Raw genomic sequence first — 15,477 nt, 5'->3', positions numbered from 1 at the left:
TGGCAAGGCCGGGGCCTGGGGCCCAGCTCTTTGTTTTACAAAGGAGGAAACACGGTGGTGGTGGGCGGGGGTGGGGTGTCAGGGAGAGAGGATGCATCTACCATGGCCTTTTCTGATGGGCTCCGTCTAGTGCCCATCCCGCAAAACATACCTCCCTTTAGAACTGAAGGGGTCTCTGGCAGGGCCCTTCGACCTCTGGGTGTTGCCGGCCGCTTGCAGGGCTAGCGCAGGACCAACGCCTCTGAATGGCTGTTACACTGTGTGTGCCCAGCTGCCCCCCAGCCCCTCACCACCTCTAGTGCCTGGTACTTCACAACCAGGGAGCACTTGCCAGGGGGAATCAAAGGAATCAGCAGGTCCCTTCTCAGCGTAATGGACTCGGGTCTTTCAAGTCCCGATGGACTTTTAACCACTCTTTGCTGCCAGTGTATCCATTTGATTGAGAATATTCAACATTTCCCTCATCCAGACTTCTCTCTCTCTGAGGCACCATCCCCCCTCCCCCTGTATAGGAATTCATTGCATTTTCAAAAAGCACAAAAATGGAGATTCCTGCCTCGTTTCAACCCTGAATTTAACAAGGATCATTTCCATGGGAACCAGAAAAAAGGAAATGAAATAAGAAGGAATATCTCATTTATTTCCCTGCAGCTCTCATCCCCCCCTCATCCAAGCCTCCCTCCTTCCAGATGAATAGGAACAGGTTACAGCTGACCCAGTTTCACTCCCAGCTTCAGAAGATGAATCACGGTGGGTTGGCGGGCAAGGAATGGGGCAAGCTGGGGCAGCGTGGAAGGCAGTGCTGTTTTCAGGAGGCCTGACTTCTGTGGCCAAAGTCCCCGTCAGCACTGCTTACTGCAGGCCAAGATGCCTCCTACCCTCCAGAAGCCGACCTCGGAGGGAGCCTCCAGTCCAGGAGCCTCCAGTAATCCTGGCGTGGGCTGAGGGCTGCAGCCCCCCTGGCCTGGGCATTGGGTGTCTGTTAGGGATCTTGCCTGGGTGCCCTAAGGGGTCACCCGGTGTCCGTCCTGGCAGGCCGCAGAGTCAGCGCAACCTGCCCTGGCGCGTGGTCCTAAGGTCAGCTCTGCTTCTCCCGAGTGGGGAGGGCTTCACGGTTTGCTTGGAGTGGGAGTGTTGCATGTCATTCAGATGAGCAGGTGGGAAGGTCGGCAGGAGAGCAGAGAAGAGATGCTGGAAGCGGGATGCGGAGAGGTGGGCTGAATCAACCACGCCCAGGAAGAAGCCACAGTGCCCAGGGGAGGCAGGGGGATGAGGGAGCAGGCGGGAGGCCCGGGGTTCTTGCCCCGTGGGCCGCGTGGGCGCCCAGGAGCATGGCCCGCGCCGGCCTCACTTGGACACCAGCACACGGACAAACTCCTCGTAGTTCACCTGTCCGTCTCCGTCCGTGTCCGCGGCCCGGATCATCTCGTCCACCTCCTCGTCACTCAGCTTCTCCCCCAGCCGGGTCATGACGTGTCGCAGCTCGGCGGCGCTGACAAAGCCGTTGCCGTCCTTGTCGAACACGCGGAAGGCCTCGCGGATCTCCTCCTCGTTGTCCGTGTCCTTCATCTTCCTGGCCATCATGCCCAGGAACTCGGGGAAGTCCACGGTGCCGTTGCCGTCCCGGTCGATCTCACTCATCATGTCCCGCAGCTCGGCCTCCGTGGGGTTCTGGCCCAGGGACCGCATGACCGTGCCCAGCTCGCGGGTGGTGATGCAGCCGTCCCCATCCTTGTCAAACAGGGAGAAGGCCTCCTTGAATTCTGTGATCTGCTCCTCAGTCAGCTGGTCGGCCATGCCAGGGGTGGGGGCGTGGGTGGCAGAAGAGGCCGCGGCGGGGTCTCCCTCCCAGTGCCGCAGCCCGGCTGCTGTCCCAGCTCTGGGGTGGCAGGTGGAGATCCGGGCGGCCGGCGGGCTGTCTCGCCCTGGCTTGAGACGCTGGAGCTTAAGAAGCAGCAGCGTCCTCCCCCATCGTTGGCAGACGCCCCTGCCCTGCGGTTGCCCGGGCCTGTCCTGTTTAGACAGGAGTCCAGGGCCTGCGAATTGAGCTGACGCCAGCACCTCTGTGCCTGCTTGCACCCGGACCCAGCAGAGCCACAGGGGCCCCCGAATCACACCTGCAGTCAGGGCGTGGTGGGCGAGCTTTGGAGCAATCCACGCTGGACTCCTTCCTCCTGAATTTCCCTTTCTCTCCTCCCTCCCCGTCTCCCACCTGCCGCTTGTGTCCCACTCAGTGAGCTCCAGTGCCCTTTCCTCCCTTGCGTGGAGGGCTTTTTGCAGGATGAAAGGCAGATGGAAGAAACTTCCTTGCCTTTGGTTTCTAAAGCCTTATATAGCACCGGAGGGTTTTTGGAGGAGGAAGGTTTTCCCTTCAGGTAGAAGCAGCGAGTTTTCTTATCTTCAGAATGGACATGAATAGGGAGGGGTTTCCTCCAACCCATTCACTCATCCATGCTTTCACAGATATTTATTGAGGGCCTACTACGTGCAGTGTCACTCTGGAAGCTGGGAACACAGTGGGACCGGCAAGCCACCCCCAGTCCTCGTGAGGTTAACTAGTGAGACAGCTAGTTTGCAGGTAAACTAATCAAGGAATGCAAACAAGGTAACTAGGGATTATTGATAAATGCTGACGGACATACAAGGGGGTGATGGACAGGACCCCGAGGTCACCTTTCAGCCTGGTCAAGGACAGACCTTCTACTGAGAAGCAGCCATCTAGGCCAGAGTGAGCATGGCAGGGCCAAGGGCTGGAAGATGATCAGTGGGGCTGCAGGCCCGTGAGGGAGGGGACAAGGAGGAGAGACAAAGGAGACCTTGAAGGGCTCAGCCAGGAAGTCCCACTATCATTCTGTGGTCCACGATGCCCCAGGAGCTCCGGGCGGCATGGAGCTGGGGCTGTGGAGCGGCCTCTCCAGGAGGAGACCCACTCAGGGGGATGGTGGGGTGTTCACAGCACAGACTCAGCTCCCACTCCCAGGGGGCCTGGAGACATGACCCCCAGAGAGGCAGGAGCAGGTGCTTCGCCTGTGGGAATCCAGGAAATCCACACTGGGGGAGAAACGTGGAGCCCACTCTATTTTTTGCTGGGTGTGTGGGGGTGGGGTAGAGACCTGAATGGGAAAGAAAGTGTCCTTTTGAGGACCTGGACTTGCCGAGAAGAGACTATGGCAGGAGAAGGGCTTGGATATTCGTTTTTTTTCTCTCTGAATTTCCTTCCCTTCTCTATTCAAGTAGAGTCAAGTGTGTCCTTCTGGTCTGCAGGGGGTCTGTGGTAGGGGGAAAATTGAAGCCACCTGCAAGACTCCTTCCTTCCTGCCTGAGGGCTCCCACACAGCCTGGGTCCTGAGGGTCTGGGCAGGAGGAAGCAGGAAGGTTGAAGAATCCCTCCATCCCCATGGAATCTTTTCCTTAGAAGAGAAGTTTGTGGACCCCAGAGCAGCAGGGCTCAGGGATATGGCAGCCACAGGCAGCCTTGGCAAAGAGCCCTGGGGCCCAGGGGTGGCGTGGAGGGAACGAGGTGATGGGCATCTTGGAAGCCACATGTGTGGGTAACACTTTGGTGACCAGAGCCCAGCCTCCCCTCCTTTCCCTGCCCCAGAATGTTCGGCCTTGCCTGAGACCTCACACCCCAACAGCTCTAGGGGAGTGGGGAGATGGGCTGGCCAGGACTCCCTGGGGTAGTAGAGAGAAAAATGAGGCAGCATCTCCATTTGCAGGCTGGGAGTACACCCTGGGCCCAGGTTACAGCTCTGTCCATGGGGGGCTAAGCAAGAAAGAGCGTGTGCTTTGCTCCTGGGAGCCCCACCCCTCCTCGAATATTCTGGAGAACTCTTTTGTGGTGGGGAGACCCAGCAAAGGCTGCACACACAGCTTGCTCAAGGTCACCCCGTGAAAAGTGCAGCTGGGGATCAAGGTCCCTTTTTAATTTTGGGTTTTTTGGGGGCTAATTCTGGGACATGGGGACCTTCTGTCACCTTCTGAGAGGGCCTCTTGATTGTACACTGGTGCCTGATGCCTGAGTGTTAGAATTCACATCCCAAAAGCACTTTAAAAATATTTAAATATCTCCACTCCAGATCACCCGACTATCCAACAATAGCAGGTTCGTAACAAATACCTGAACTTTCCTCCACACCATGAAATCATACACAGCCTTTAAAATGGGGATGAGGATACAACAATGGAAAGCTTTCCCTGGAAAATTTTTAAAAAGCGGATAGAAAACTGTACGTGTGATACGATTTCATGTATTAAACATTTATATATTTTTATTTATATACATTCACAGAAGAAACGTCTAGATAATCATGTACCAACCTCTTAAGAGTGGTTACTTTGGATAATAGGATTATAAGTGCTTTTAATTTTCTTATAAATATAGTATCTTTGCTCATTTAAAAATGTTTTACATTTGCCATATTTCTATTATTAGGGGAAATGACTGAAAATTCAAAAACCATCCCAGATAAAAAAATATTCCATATCTTACTGAACCCCCAATATTTTCTCTTTCTCTGAGGTTAGGTAATGTGGAGGGCCTGGTAATATGGTCAGCTTTATATCTCTCAGAGAGATGAGACTATGGTGAGCATAGCTATTATTATGTATAGAAAAGCAGAATAATTAATAGCCAATAACCACACCCCCTATTTGACTGCCAGAGTGACGATCTAGTGGAAAAGATGCTATGAAGCATTTTTCTTCTACTTTCCCTGCCTAGGGGCTGGAGGGACATCTTCATGAAGGAATACAGGGGCAGTCACAGGAGGCAGGAGTACCGAGAGGCACGGGCATGTGGCTGACACAGTCTTCTGGAGATCCCAGGAAGGCATTGGGGGAAACCTGGCCTGAGACGGTGCCCTGATGGACAAGGACAGGAATACGGTCATACCTCCTGCCCACTTGACCAACGACCAGGATGAGAAGCCAACAGGTAACTGCTGGTTTCTGGGTCATGGCTCTGTGGCTCAAACATTAGCTTTTACCTAAATGTCCTTCTCAAAAAGGCACATTGAAAGAGGACTCAGTGCCAGGCGCAGTGGCTCACACCCGTAATCCCACCACTTTGGGAGGCCGAGGCAGATCACTTGAGGTAAGGAGTTCGAGACCAGCCTGGCCGACATGGTGAAACCTCTTCTAAAGGTCTCTACTAAAAGTACAAAAAGTAGCTGGGCATGATGGCTGGTGCCTGTAATCCCAGCTACAGCTACTTGGGAGGCTGAGGCAGAAGAATCGCTTGAACCAGGGAGGCGTAGGTTGCAGTGAGCCAAGATTGTGCCACTGCACTCCAGCCTGGGAGACAGAGCAAGACCCTGCCTCAAAAAAAAAAAAAAGAAAAAAAAGAGGACTCAGGATTTTCAAGTGTTGCTTAGTGCGCAGTGACTCATAGAGGGCAGCCTTATGATGGGCCAGACTGTCGCAACTCGCTGGTTGGGAAACTGTGACAGAGGGAATGTTTTTTATTTTCCGTTTAACTCTCTCCCTGCAGCCTCTCACCCCAATATAGCAACTCCTTTCCCTACAGAATAGATGTTATTTTGGTCTCAGGATGCAATTAAACATTTAAAAATTATTGGGGACTCCAAAGAGCTTGTGTTTATGTGGGACATATATATATATATATACACACACACACATATATATGTGTATAAATATATATACATATAAATATATATATGTATAAATATAATATATATGTATAAATATATTATATATGTATAAATATATATAAATATAAATGTATGTATAAATATTTACTGTTTGCAACTAAAACCGAGAAATACTTTAATATTTAAGTATATATATTTATAACTTAATAGAAATAAACCCATTACTTGTTCACATAAAAACATATTTTTCAGCAATCCCATTACTAGGTACGTACCCAAAGGAATATAAATTGCTCTGTTATAAAGACACATGCACGCGTATGTTCATTGCAGCACTATTCATAGTAACAAAGTCATGGAATTAACCTAAACGCTCATCATTGATAGACTGGATGAAGAAAGTGTGGTACATATACACCATGGAGTACTATGCAGCCATAAGAAAGAATGAGATCATGTCCTTTGCAGGGACAGGGATGGAGCTGGGGTCCACTATTCTTTCAAACTAATGCAGGAACAGAAAACCAGATACTGCGTGTTCTCACTTATAAGTGGGAGTTAAACGATGAGAACACATGGACACATAGAGGGGAACAACACACACTGGGGCTTACTGGAGGGTGGAGGGTGGGAGGAGTGAGAGGATCAGGAAAAATGGCTAATAGTACTAGCCATTAATACTTGGGTGATCAGGCCGGGCATGGTGGTTCATGCCTGTAATCCCAGCACTTTGGGAGGCCGAGGTGGGTGGATCCTGGTAACAGATAAACCCCGTCTCTATAAAATACAAAATTAGTGGGTGGTGGTGGACCTGTAGTCCAGTATTGGAACGACAAACCCCCATGACACAAGTTTACCCATGCAGCAAACCTGCACTTGTGCCCCTCAACTTAAAAAAAAGTTAAAGAAAAACAACATTTTTAAATGAAAAATAAGTATTTTCCAAGACAAGTAATAGGGAGAAGAGTAGCGTTTTACAAAGTAGTTTTGCAAATATCTTTCATGCTTGGCTTTCCAGAAGCAAATCTGTATCGACGCTCAATCCGTGGCAAAATGTTTTGGAGTGTGTGATTATCCAGCCTCACACAGGTATGCAGCTGGGGAAGGAGGGAGCATCTGAATAGTCTTTTCAAAAAATTGTGGATATTCTTCTTTGATATTACATCAAAATTTGACAAATGGTAGTTTCTGAAAGGTGAGTTGCAGTATGGAATCTGAGACCATGTCAGAGACCTTTTCATACTGTTAAATGAAAATCCATTGGTCTCTTTTGCCCTTTGAACAGATCTGTTACCCATGCATGGTTTTGTTAATGCCATGCATTGGTCACTTGGAAAATACTGGTTCACTGGTTGAACAATTACATACATAACATTTAAAAATCACATTCATTAGGCCAGGTGTGGTGGCTCACACCTGTGATCTCAGCACTTTAGGAGGCCGAGGTGGGAGGATTGCTTGAATCCAGGAGTTCAAGACCAGCCTGAGCAACATAGTGAGACCTCATCTCTACAAAAAATTGAAAAATTAGCCGGGTGTGGTGGTGTGTGCCTGTAGTCCCAGCTACTTGGAAGGCTGAGGTATGAGGAGGATTGCTTGAGCATAGGAGAGAGATCGAGGCTGCAGTGAGCTGTGATCACGTCAATGAACTCTAGCCTGGGTGACAGAGTGAGACCCTGTCTCAAAAAAAAAAAAATTCATTAATGTCACCACCAATCTCGTTAGAAAAGCTGCTAAGTACTGGAGAGGATCAAGTTCACAGTGACAAATACAAAATTTCAAAAATTCCAATTTTCATTCAGAAGCTCAAACATTTTTAATGGCAACAAATACTGTCAGTTGTTTTCCTTGAAGTAACAGGTTCACTTCATCCATTCTCGAAAAAATGTCTGCCAACTACTAGATCTGAGTGATCATGGTTTGTCCATCAGCTGTTCTTTCCAACAAAAAAGATGTTCTATGAAAAAAGCTTACCTTGCTACTCATTTAATCAATCACGCAATGCTTTCCTCATGACAATCATCACACTTCAGTATCAGCAGACTATTAAAAATGTACAAGTAAGCTTTGAAATTTAATAAAAGTAATTCTGCTGCTCCGAAGATATTTTTAAGTGCAACCAGCTTTTTTGTTTGTTTGTTTGTTTAATAAGACAGTGTGGCAGTGGACGGTGTCACGATGCCTAGCACAGGGTTCCTAATTCATGCTAAGGCACTGGTTTTACCCCTGTTGCTTTTGACCTCAGCGCAAATATCAACACAGTGAAGAGGGCAAAAAACACTGGTTTATTGTGAAAATAGTTTTGACCTCTCAGGCCCTCAGTAAGGGTCTTGGGACACCCTGTTTCCAAAGAGATCCATGGAACAGGCTTTGAGAACCAGGTGCCTGGGGTGCTGGGACTCAGGAGTGTGAACTGGGTGTAGAATTCCCCCAGCTGCAGGCATCAGGTAAGACTCTGGAATTGTGGTGGGACGGTGCTGGCCTTGCAGAATCCCATAGATACAGATACGAAGAATCCAATAGATACAGATCGAAGGAACCCCCACCCCACCCCCCACACACACCAACTGCAGCTGCTTTCTTTGAAAACTAGAAACCCTAGAGCCAGAAGGCCCAAGGTGATTTGCTTCCCCCCCTCCCCACCCACCACCCCCGAAGTGGTGTTGTAATAGCCTTTGTTAAGAAGAATTTGTTAAGTGTCCTTTCAAATGTGCCTCTCCTGCTGGGTGATATAAAGATATGAAGATTCTCCAATCTTTAGCCAGTTCCATTCCCCTGACCCTGCTGGAATGGGTGTGGCTGAGTAGTTCTGAACTCTCTCTTTTTTCCTTGATGAAGCCATCCACCAGTACTGACACTTGCTCATCAACTTCCTTCCTCCCCAGTGTAAATATTAGCACTTTTATGTAACTGAACCCAGCTTCGGCTTCTCACCGCTTGAAAGCTGGACTGAAGAGACAAGGGTTGGTGGGAGGAAAAGCAGGTTTCTCTGGAAAGCCAGCAAATAAAGGAGATGGTGGTGAGCTAGTGTTCTAAACCATTATACCATCTCAAAAATGTCAGGCTGGTTGGGGTTTTTTTAATGGGAGGGGGATATGGGGGAGAAGGGAGGATTAGCATCAAGAGGGGATTGAGGACTGCAGACATCTGGGTGCCCGTGAAGGTCCGAGGAGTTTGAGAACTTCTTTGTCCTTGGGGAGGTCACAAGGCTACTGTAAATCTTTAACAAAACATAGTTAATTTTTTATATGCTTTACCTTTAATCTCAGAGTGAGTTTCAAAAACTATATGATTTCCGTGTTTATGTATTATCTCAGTGCTCTAAAATTATCCTAGCATCCATGCAGGAATGGGCAAAGGCCCCTTAAACAAAAATGGAGTTAGTTATGTTCGTTCTTTTACTGTTTCACGGTTACATTTATAATGTAAGACATGGATTTGCTTACTATCCATTGAGCAATTACTATCCTTTGTGTTATGTCTCCATGTCACAGATGATGAATATGAATTAAAGTTGGACAACTAGCAAGTTTAAAACTTGGACTGGGACCTAGATCTTCCGATTCCTACAGCCAGCCTCCTTTTCCGTTTTCTCTGTGGTCATCACTAATGCAGTTTTTAACCGTCTTGTCCAGAAGCTGCAAAACAGACAACAGAAGCCAGGACTGGCCCTGCCTTAGATGGCTTTCAGCTCAAGAAAGTATCTAGACAGGCTTGTTCGTAGCGTATATCTCTCTCCACCTTTTCTGCTAAGCACCTCATGTATGCAGCTGCCAATCTAACACCTCCATTTGCGTGTTTAATCACCAAGCTAATGTAACCAAGCAGACTTCTTGGCCTTCATGCCTGCCTCCTCTAGTCTTCTCATCTCTCTCTCTCTCTTTTTGAGACAGAGTTTGGCTCTGTCGCCCAGGCTGGAGTGCAGTGGCACCATCTTGGCTCACTGCAACCTCTGCCTCCTGGGCTCAAGCCATCCTCCCAACTCAGCCTCCCAAGTAGCGGGGTCTTCCCATCTCTTTAAAAAACAATTCATTCAATTGTTCAGAACAAAACCCTAGAGTCATATTTAATTCCTCCCTTCCTCTTGCACTTCTAAACCAATTGTTCAGCTCTACTTTGAAAATGTTTCTTTACTCATCCAGTGCACCAAGCCACCATCACCTCGAGGCAGGAATATTCAACGGCCTCATAAGTGGTCTCCCTATTTGTTTTATATTCAATGCATGTCTTTTCTTACTCAAAATCCTATAAAGGCTTCTCTTCACCATCCATGACTGTTTCCCGCCTTCCTCACTATGATTCCATCGCTGACCCCTCAAAACTATGTTCCAGCCTACTTTCTGCTCCTTGAACAACACTCTTAGCCTGATACCCACTTTTGTGACTTCGCATGAGTCCCCTGTCTGCCCGGACACTCTGCCCCCAACCTTGAAGTGCTCGCCCTTCCCTGTCACTCAGTTGAAAGTCAAATTCCATTTCCTTGTGAGGGCTTCCCTGAATACCCACTTTTAGTTAACTCTCTGCCTCCTCCCATCACTTCTGTTTTACCCCCTCTTTTAGTTCCTTCCCATCTTAGTTTCACAAGAGCCAGGGCTGTTTCCGACTTCTTTCCCTGTCAAGCCTCCTTAGATAGGACAGGTCCTCTGCCTCGCTGACTTTAATCAGTATTTGCTAAGTAAAAAGAGCACAGGAGGATCATGTTGTCATCAAGGAGCAGCTCTGCCTCCAATTGCACAAGGATCATTGGAACCTCATCCTTCCTTCAAGTTCTGGTTCAAAAAATTCCATGCTATTCCTCAAATGGCCTTGCCCAGGTGCCTGTTTTATTTGCCTGGGTTGTCTGTTCTTTCTTCCCCACTGTCCTCGTTTGCATGGGGCTCGGTGGTGGCTGGAGACCTCCATGCTGGCCCCTGGGAGCAGCTGCTAAGGCTCGGCGTCTCAGGACACCTTGGCATCTGTGGATATTGACCACCATGCTTCTCCTCTGTTCATGTCTCTGCAAGCATGAGAAACTGCCCCCACACCCTTTGTGCTGTGTAGGCCTCAGGAGGCATGGACTCACGCACCCAGCTTCCCGCAAGCCCTCTGGTACATCGCAGTGTTCAACCCCAGCTCTCTGTTACGGCCACCACCCAGGGACTCTGGTGCAGGCTCCTTAAAGAGAGGCCAGGAAACTGCCAAGGTGATAAGTGACAGCAGGTCCCAGGGGGAAGAGAGGACTTCTCTCCTTAGTAAAGAATCCGTGGAGGTCGGAAAGACACTCCAGGCTCAAAGCCAAATTTGAAAGTTAGGCTGACAGCCCAACTAGGGCAGATTGGAGGAACCAGGTGGAGAGAGGATGTGGGGGATTCAGGAAAGAGGTGGAAGAAGAAGCCTGGAAGAGCGGCCCCGATCCTGGAGCATGGCCAGTGGCACTTCGTCAGGACCTCGACCTTCACCCACTAGTGGGAGGATGTTCCTCGCATGACTTGTGGGATCACCTGGGAAACACACGAATGGAAGAATTTAAAAATATCTGCTAGGACCCCCCGCATCCCCCACAACTCATCACAGAGCAAACTCATCACAGAGCAAAGTCCTTGGCTACTTCTTGTCCTGGGCCGTCTTTTCATCTGGCCTGTTTGTGTGACTGGACTTTGGGGTCTTTGTTCCCAGCATCAAAATTTCCTACCAGCGACTTTCCATCACAGCTCCCTTCCAGTCTTCTGGAAATTGTCAGATGTGCCTGGATTTGCAGGGCCTGCACAAAATATGCTGTCGATCTGGGATTTTGGGGGATTTTTGCAGTTCACACTCCAATGTGCGACAGCAACCGAATGGAGATGGAGGACATGAACATGAGCTACTGGAGATGCTGATGAAACATGTATAAGGACGGTAATTGTATCTGTGTCCTGCTCGTGAAATTGACCAGATACTGCGGCTTCCTTTTGCTTCCCAAGGCCCGGATTGACCTGACAATTGATATGCTTTGCTCTATACTCCAACTCCCATTGACCATGGGGTGAAAGCACCCTTTCTCGGTCAGCCTCACTGCTTCCCCTCAGATGGAGGGATTTCCTGCAGGAGCGTGGGCCCTGGGCCTTCCTTTCCCACCGTCTCTTGAAAGCCTCCTCCAGATGTGCTGCCTGGCTCAGCTCTTTGGGTGACTTTTGTTCTGTCTCATGTGACTCATCAAGATTCACACAGGGCTGTGTCCCGGGCTGGGCTGGAGTTGACATTCAGGGAGGAGATCACTGTTCTGGAACAGAGCAGTGATTGGTTTAATTGAAATCTGATAGACCATCATGTAAAAAGCTGGCATGTAAGCATGCTCCCTGCAGCCTGCAGCGCCCTGCGTGGCCTCTGGTCTGGTCATCATGTAGAGGCGGTCCTCTGGCATAGTTGGGGGCCTCACCTGCACCACGGGCCCCCAAGCCAAACAATGAGATTGTATGGAGACAGTCCTGGGCAGGTCCTCACGTCAGGTCTTGCAGTTTGCACCAGGTAGCCCTGGGCTATCCTGCCGTGCAAGAGCTGCCTTCTCAGCACAATGGAGTTCTACGGCTGCCTCGGCTGCAGAGGTCAGCTCCGGAGCCTCACTGAGCACCTCCATGGATGCATTTTGCAAAGGGCCAAATAAGAGGCATTAACGTGGCCTGTGCTTAGTTCCTGACAGCAAGTGGGATTAAACCAGGATTAAAGGATCAGCCCTAAACCAAAGCAGACCAGTAATAGGTCTCATGATAAAAGCAGCCAAATAATAATAATAAAAATCTATTCTTGGACTTGTCACTTTCCTGGGAAAAGGGCTATTTCTTGTGAAATATGCAGGAATTGGAACTTTCCCTGACAGCTCGCCGTGAGCTCACTCACTGCCCCAACCTGTGCTGGAGGGTGGTGGGTGGTGAGAGGTGAAAGTGAAGGGTCTGAACAGAGGCAGAGGGAGGAGAGGGGGCGGGGGGGATAGGGAGGGAGAATGGGGGGTTCACTCTGGGATAGGTTCATTTGTATGATCCACTGAACCTTTCAAGCTTGACGTTTGATGTTTTGAAAAAAAATGACAGAAAATATGGGCTGGGCACTGTGGCTTATGCCTATAATCCTAGCACTTTGGGAGGCTGAGGTGGGCAGATCACCTGAGCTCAGGAGTTCAAGACCAGCCTGGCCAACATGGGGAAACCCCGTCTCTACTAAAAATACAAAAATTAGCCAGGTGTGGTGGCCCATGCCTGTAATCCCAGCTGCTTGGGAGGCTGAAGCAGGAGAATTGCTTGAATCTAGGAGGCAGAGATTGCAGTGAGCCGAGATGATGCCTCTGCACTCCAGGCTGGGTGACAGAGTGGGGCTCTGTCTCAAAAAAAGAAAAAAAAGTGAAGTAGGGGGATGTCGTTGAGAGGCTTAGCCACATGCTACAGATCTTTTTATACCAAGATGCATTCAATGATTAGCTAACTGGGACAGGTTGTTACTTTAAGCCTCCACAACCAAAGGGGCAAGATAATTATCTCCCAGAGAACAAGTTGATCTTCCTTGAAGGATAAGGAGTTCCCCAAGCAGCAGGAAGAGCTTCTGTTCCCAATTCCAGCCTTTGAAGTTTATGCTTCGGAAGAGAACCTTAGCATTTAATACAGGAAGGCATGCACGTGCGTGTGCATGTGTTTGTACCCACACATGTGGCTCAAGCTTCCCTGTGACAATGGGTTGCCTGCGGGTAAGGGTGGGATGTGTGGAGAAGGCAGGAGGGTTTAGGGTGTGGGCTCAGTACCCTGATGAGAGATTTAAAGCAGGCAAAGGGATTCGGCAAAGTGCAGCTCCCATTTCATCATTTCTTCAGATCCTGCCTTAGTTATTTACTGCTGTGGTTTTAAACTCTCCTCTTCGAAACCCTTGGGTTCTGCAGAGGTACATCGAGAGGTGTGTAGGGGCAAGGGAAGGTGAGGGGCAGGAGCCCAGGCCACCCGGCCTCCTTCCTTTCCCCACCTCTGCTTGCAACTGTTTCATATGCATCATGCAAATCACAGCTGTCATGGCTCAGGTCCTCATGTGTACAATGGGCGCCATGGCAGCGTCCAGGTCAGTGGGTGACCAGAGTGACATGAATTAAGACATGAGAGGACTCCAAAGAGTGGTCAGGCCTCTCACATCATAAGATCTCCCTAAATAGTCACTATTATTTTGTGTTATTGGGGTGCGCTTTTCATTTGTAAGATGACTTCCATGGCGCCCCACCCCTCATGACCCCGTCTCACCCCCTGCAAATACCATGCCATGGAGAGGCAGGACTTGAGCCTATGAATTTGAGGGGGACACGGTTCAGTCCAAACCTCTTGGTGTTTCTGTGTATCCATTTCTGCATGTGTAAAATGAAGAGAACAGACAGCTTCCGACCTCATCTCTAAAGGCACACGGAGGAGGTAGAAAGGCCCTCGCCTGCCACTGAGCACTGCAGCCAGCACAAGGCCGGATTTGCTGCTTCCGCGCAGGGACGCCCTCGGAAAGGCGGCAGGTGCCCACGGCGAGGAAGGGGCGGGAGTGAGGGGTGCGTGGCCCAGGGGAACTCAGTGAAGAAGGCCATTAGAGAGGACATGAGGGAAATGGGGTGTGCGAAGCTCTGCGCTTTTTCTGCCGGGTTTGGCTGAGGACACGCCATGGGTGAGTATCTGCCGCGAGGGGAGCTTGGTGGGTGAGGAAGGAAGAAGACACGATAGAGAACTGGAGGCAAGAAGGGAGGAAACCAATAGGAACGGGGAGGAGAAAGGGCTTCTCTGGAGCTGCTTGCTTTTCCCAGATTCTCCTGCCATTCCTGGCTCCAGGGAGTCCTGAAGGAATGATGGTTAGGGCGGAAAATCCTGCAGAGCAAAGGAGAGGACGGACGAAAGCTCACACACGGCTTCTTGGAGGGGAGCGGGGAGCAGGGGCTCTGAGGCTGCAGGTCGCAGGCTCCAGGGAAGGAAGCTCTCCATGGGAACCTTAGCATGAATTCCACCGAGGTGCGTCCCGGCACTGACCCGAAGGCAGCCACATTTGTGGAAATGAGGTTTGACGTGCATTTCGGATCCACAGGGAAGGTGGACTCTGTTTTGCAGAATGGACCAGCGGTGGGGGGGCGGGAAAGGACTTTAAATGCTGGCGGGACTTTGTATTCCACTCATTCATGCATGCATTCATTCAGCCAGCCAGCCATCCTTTCGCTATCATTCATCAAATTAACGCGCACAGGCCGGGCGCGGTGGCTCACGCTTGTAATCCCAGCACTTTGGGAGGCCGAGGCGGGCGGATCACGAGGTCAGGAGATCGAGACCACGGTGAAACCCCGTCTCTACTAAAAATACAAAAAAAAAAAAAAAATTAGCCGGGCGTGGTGGCGGGCGCCTGTAGTCCCAGCTACTCGGAGAGGCTGAGGCAGGAGAATGGCGTGAACCCGGGAGGCGGAGCTTGCAGTGAGCAGAGATTGCACCACTGCACTCCAGCCTGGGCAACAGCGAGACTCTGTCTCAAAAAAAAAAAAAACAAAAAAACAAAAAAACAAATTAACGCGCACTGAGTCCACTTTGTGTCAGCGCAGCGCCTGGCCCGAGGATCTCAGGGTGGTTTCGGCAAAGATCCGCTGCCAAGGAGTCCACAGGCCGTGTTTCCTGCCAGGCCCCAGACACTCTCTGCGTGGAGCCCGAGGAGGTTCTGTGTGAGATCTCACCCTGCGAGAAGAAAGAGGCGGAGGCTCGGGGTTTGTCCAGTCACACCCCCGATGGTGAGACACGGGCGGGGGGCGAGGCCTGACGCCCACTCCCAGCTGGATGCCCCTCTCCCACCCTGCGTGTCCTTTCCCAGACCCCAAAGCTTCCTGCCTGGTCTCAGTTCTTCGGAGAAGAGGGATTAGAAGCTG

At 50.0% G+C, this 15,477-nt stretch overlaps 1 protein-coding gene and 1 long non-coding RNA gene across 2 annotated transcripts; one reads left to right on the top strand and one right to left on the bottom strand.

Annotated features, from left to right (window-relative positions):
- The first annotated feature begins 636 nt into the window (after positions 1–636).
- On the top strand, positions 637–12,382 carry LOC116474628 (uncharacterized). The gene is made up of 4 exons (XR_004249720.1): positions 637–750; positions 2,464–2,578; positions 4,724–4,936; positions 9,107–12,382. It is a non-coding gene; the product is annotated as an uncharacterized LOC116474628 (long non-coding RNA).
- Positions 754–1,922, bottom strand: CALML3 (calmodulin like 3). The gene is made up of 2 exons (XM_058429466.1): positions 1,390–1,922; positions 754–1,191 (listed from the first exon to the last, which is right to left on the bottom strand). The coding sequence occupies exons 1-2, from the start codon at positions 1,795–1,797 to the stop codon at positions 1,045–1,047; spliced, it is 555 nt and encodes a 184-aa protein (XP_058285449.1). The 5' UTR covers positions 1,798–1,922; the 3' UTR covers positions 754–1,044.
- Positions 12,383–15,477: the final 3,095 nt, after the last annotated feature.

Source organism: Hylobates moloch, unplaced genomic scaffold (genome assembly GCF_009828535.3).
Source record: "Hylobates moloch isolate HMO894 unplaced genomic scaffold, HMol_V3 SCAFFOLD_2, whole genome shotgun sequence".
Taxonomy (NCBI): domain Eukaryota; kingdom Metazoa; phylum Chordata; class Mammalia; order Primates; family Hylobatidae; genus Hylobates; species Hylobates moloch.
The sequence above is the reverse complement of the archived record's forward strand: the minus strand, read 5'-3'. Positions and strand labels throughout refer to the sequence as shown.

Excerpts from the sequence above, each read along its gene's own strand:
- CALML3 (XM_058429466.1), bottom strand. The coding sequence starts at position 1,797 with ATGGCCGACCAGCTGACTGAGGAGCAGATCACAGAATTCAAGGAGGCC. Across the intron at positions 1,192-1,389 it reads ACACGGACGGAGACGGACAG|CATCTCTTCTCTGCTCTCCT; the intron begins GTGAACTACGAG and ends TCCCGCTTCCAG.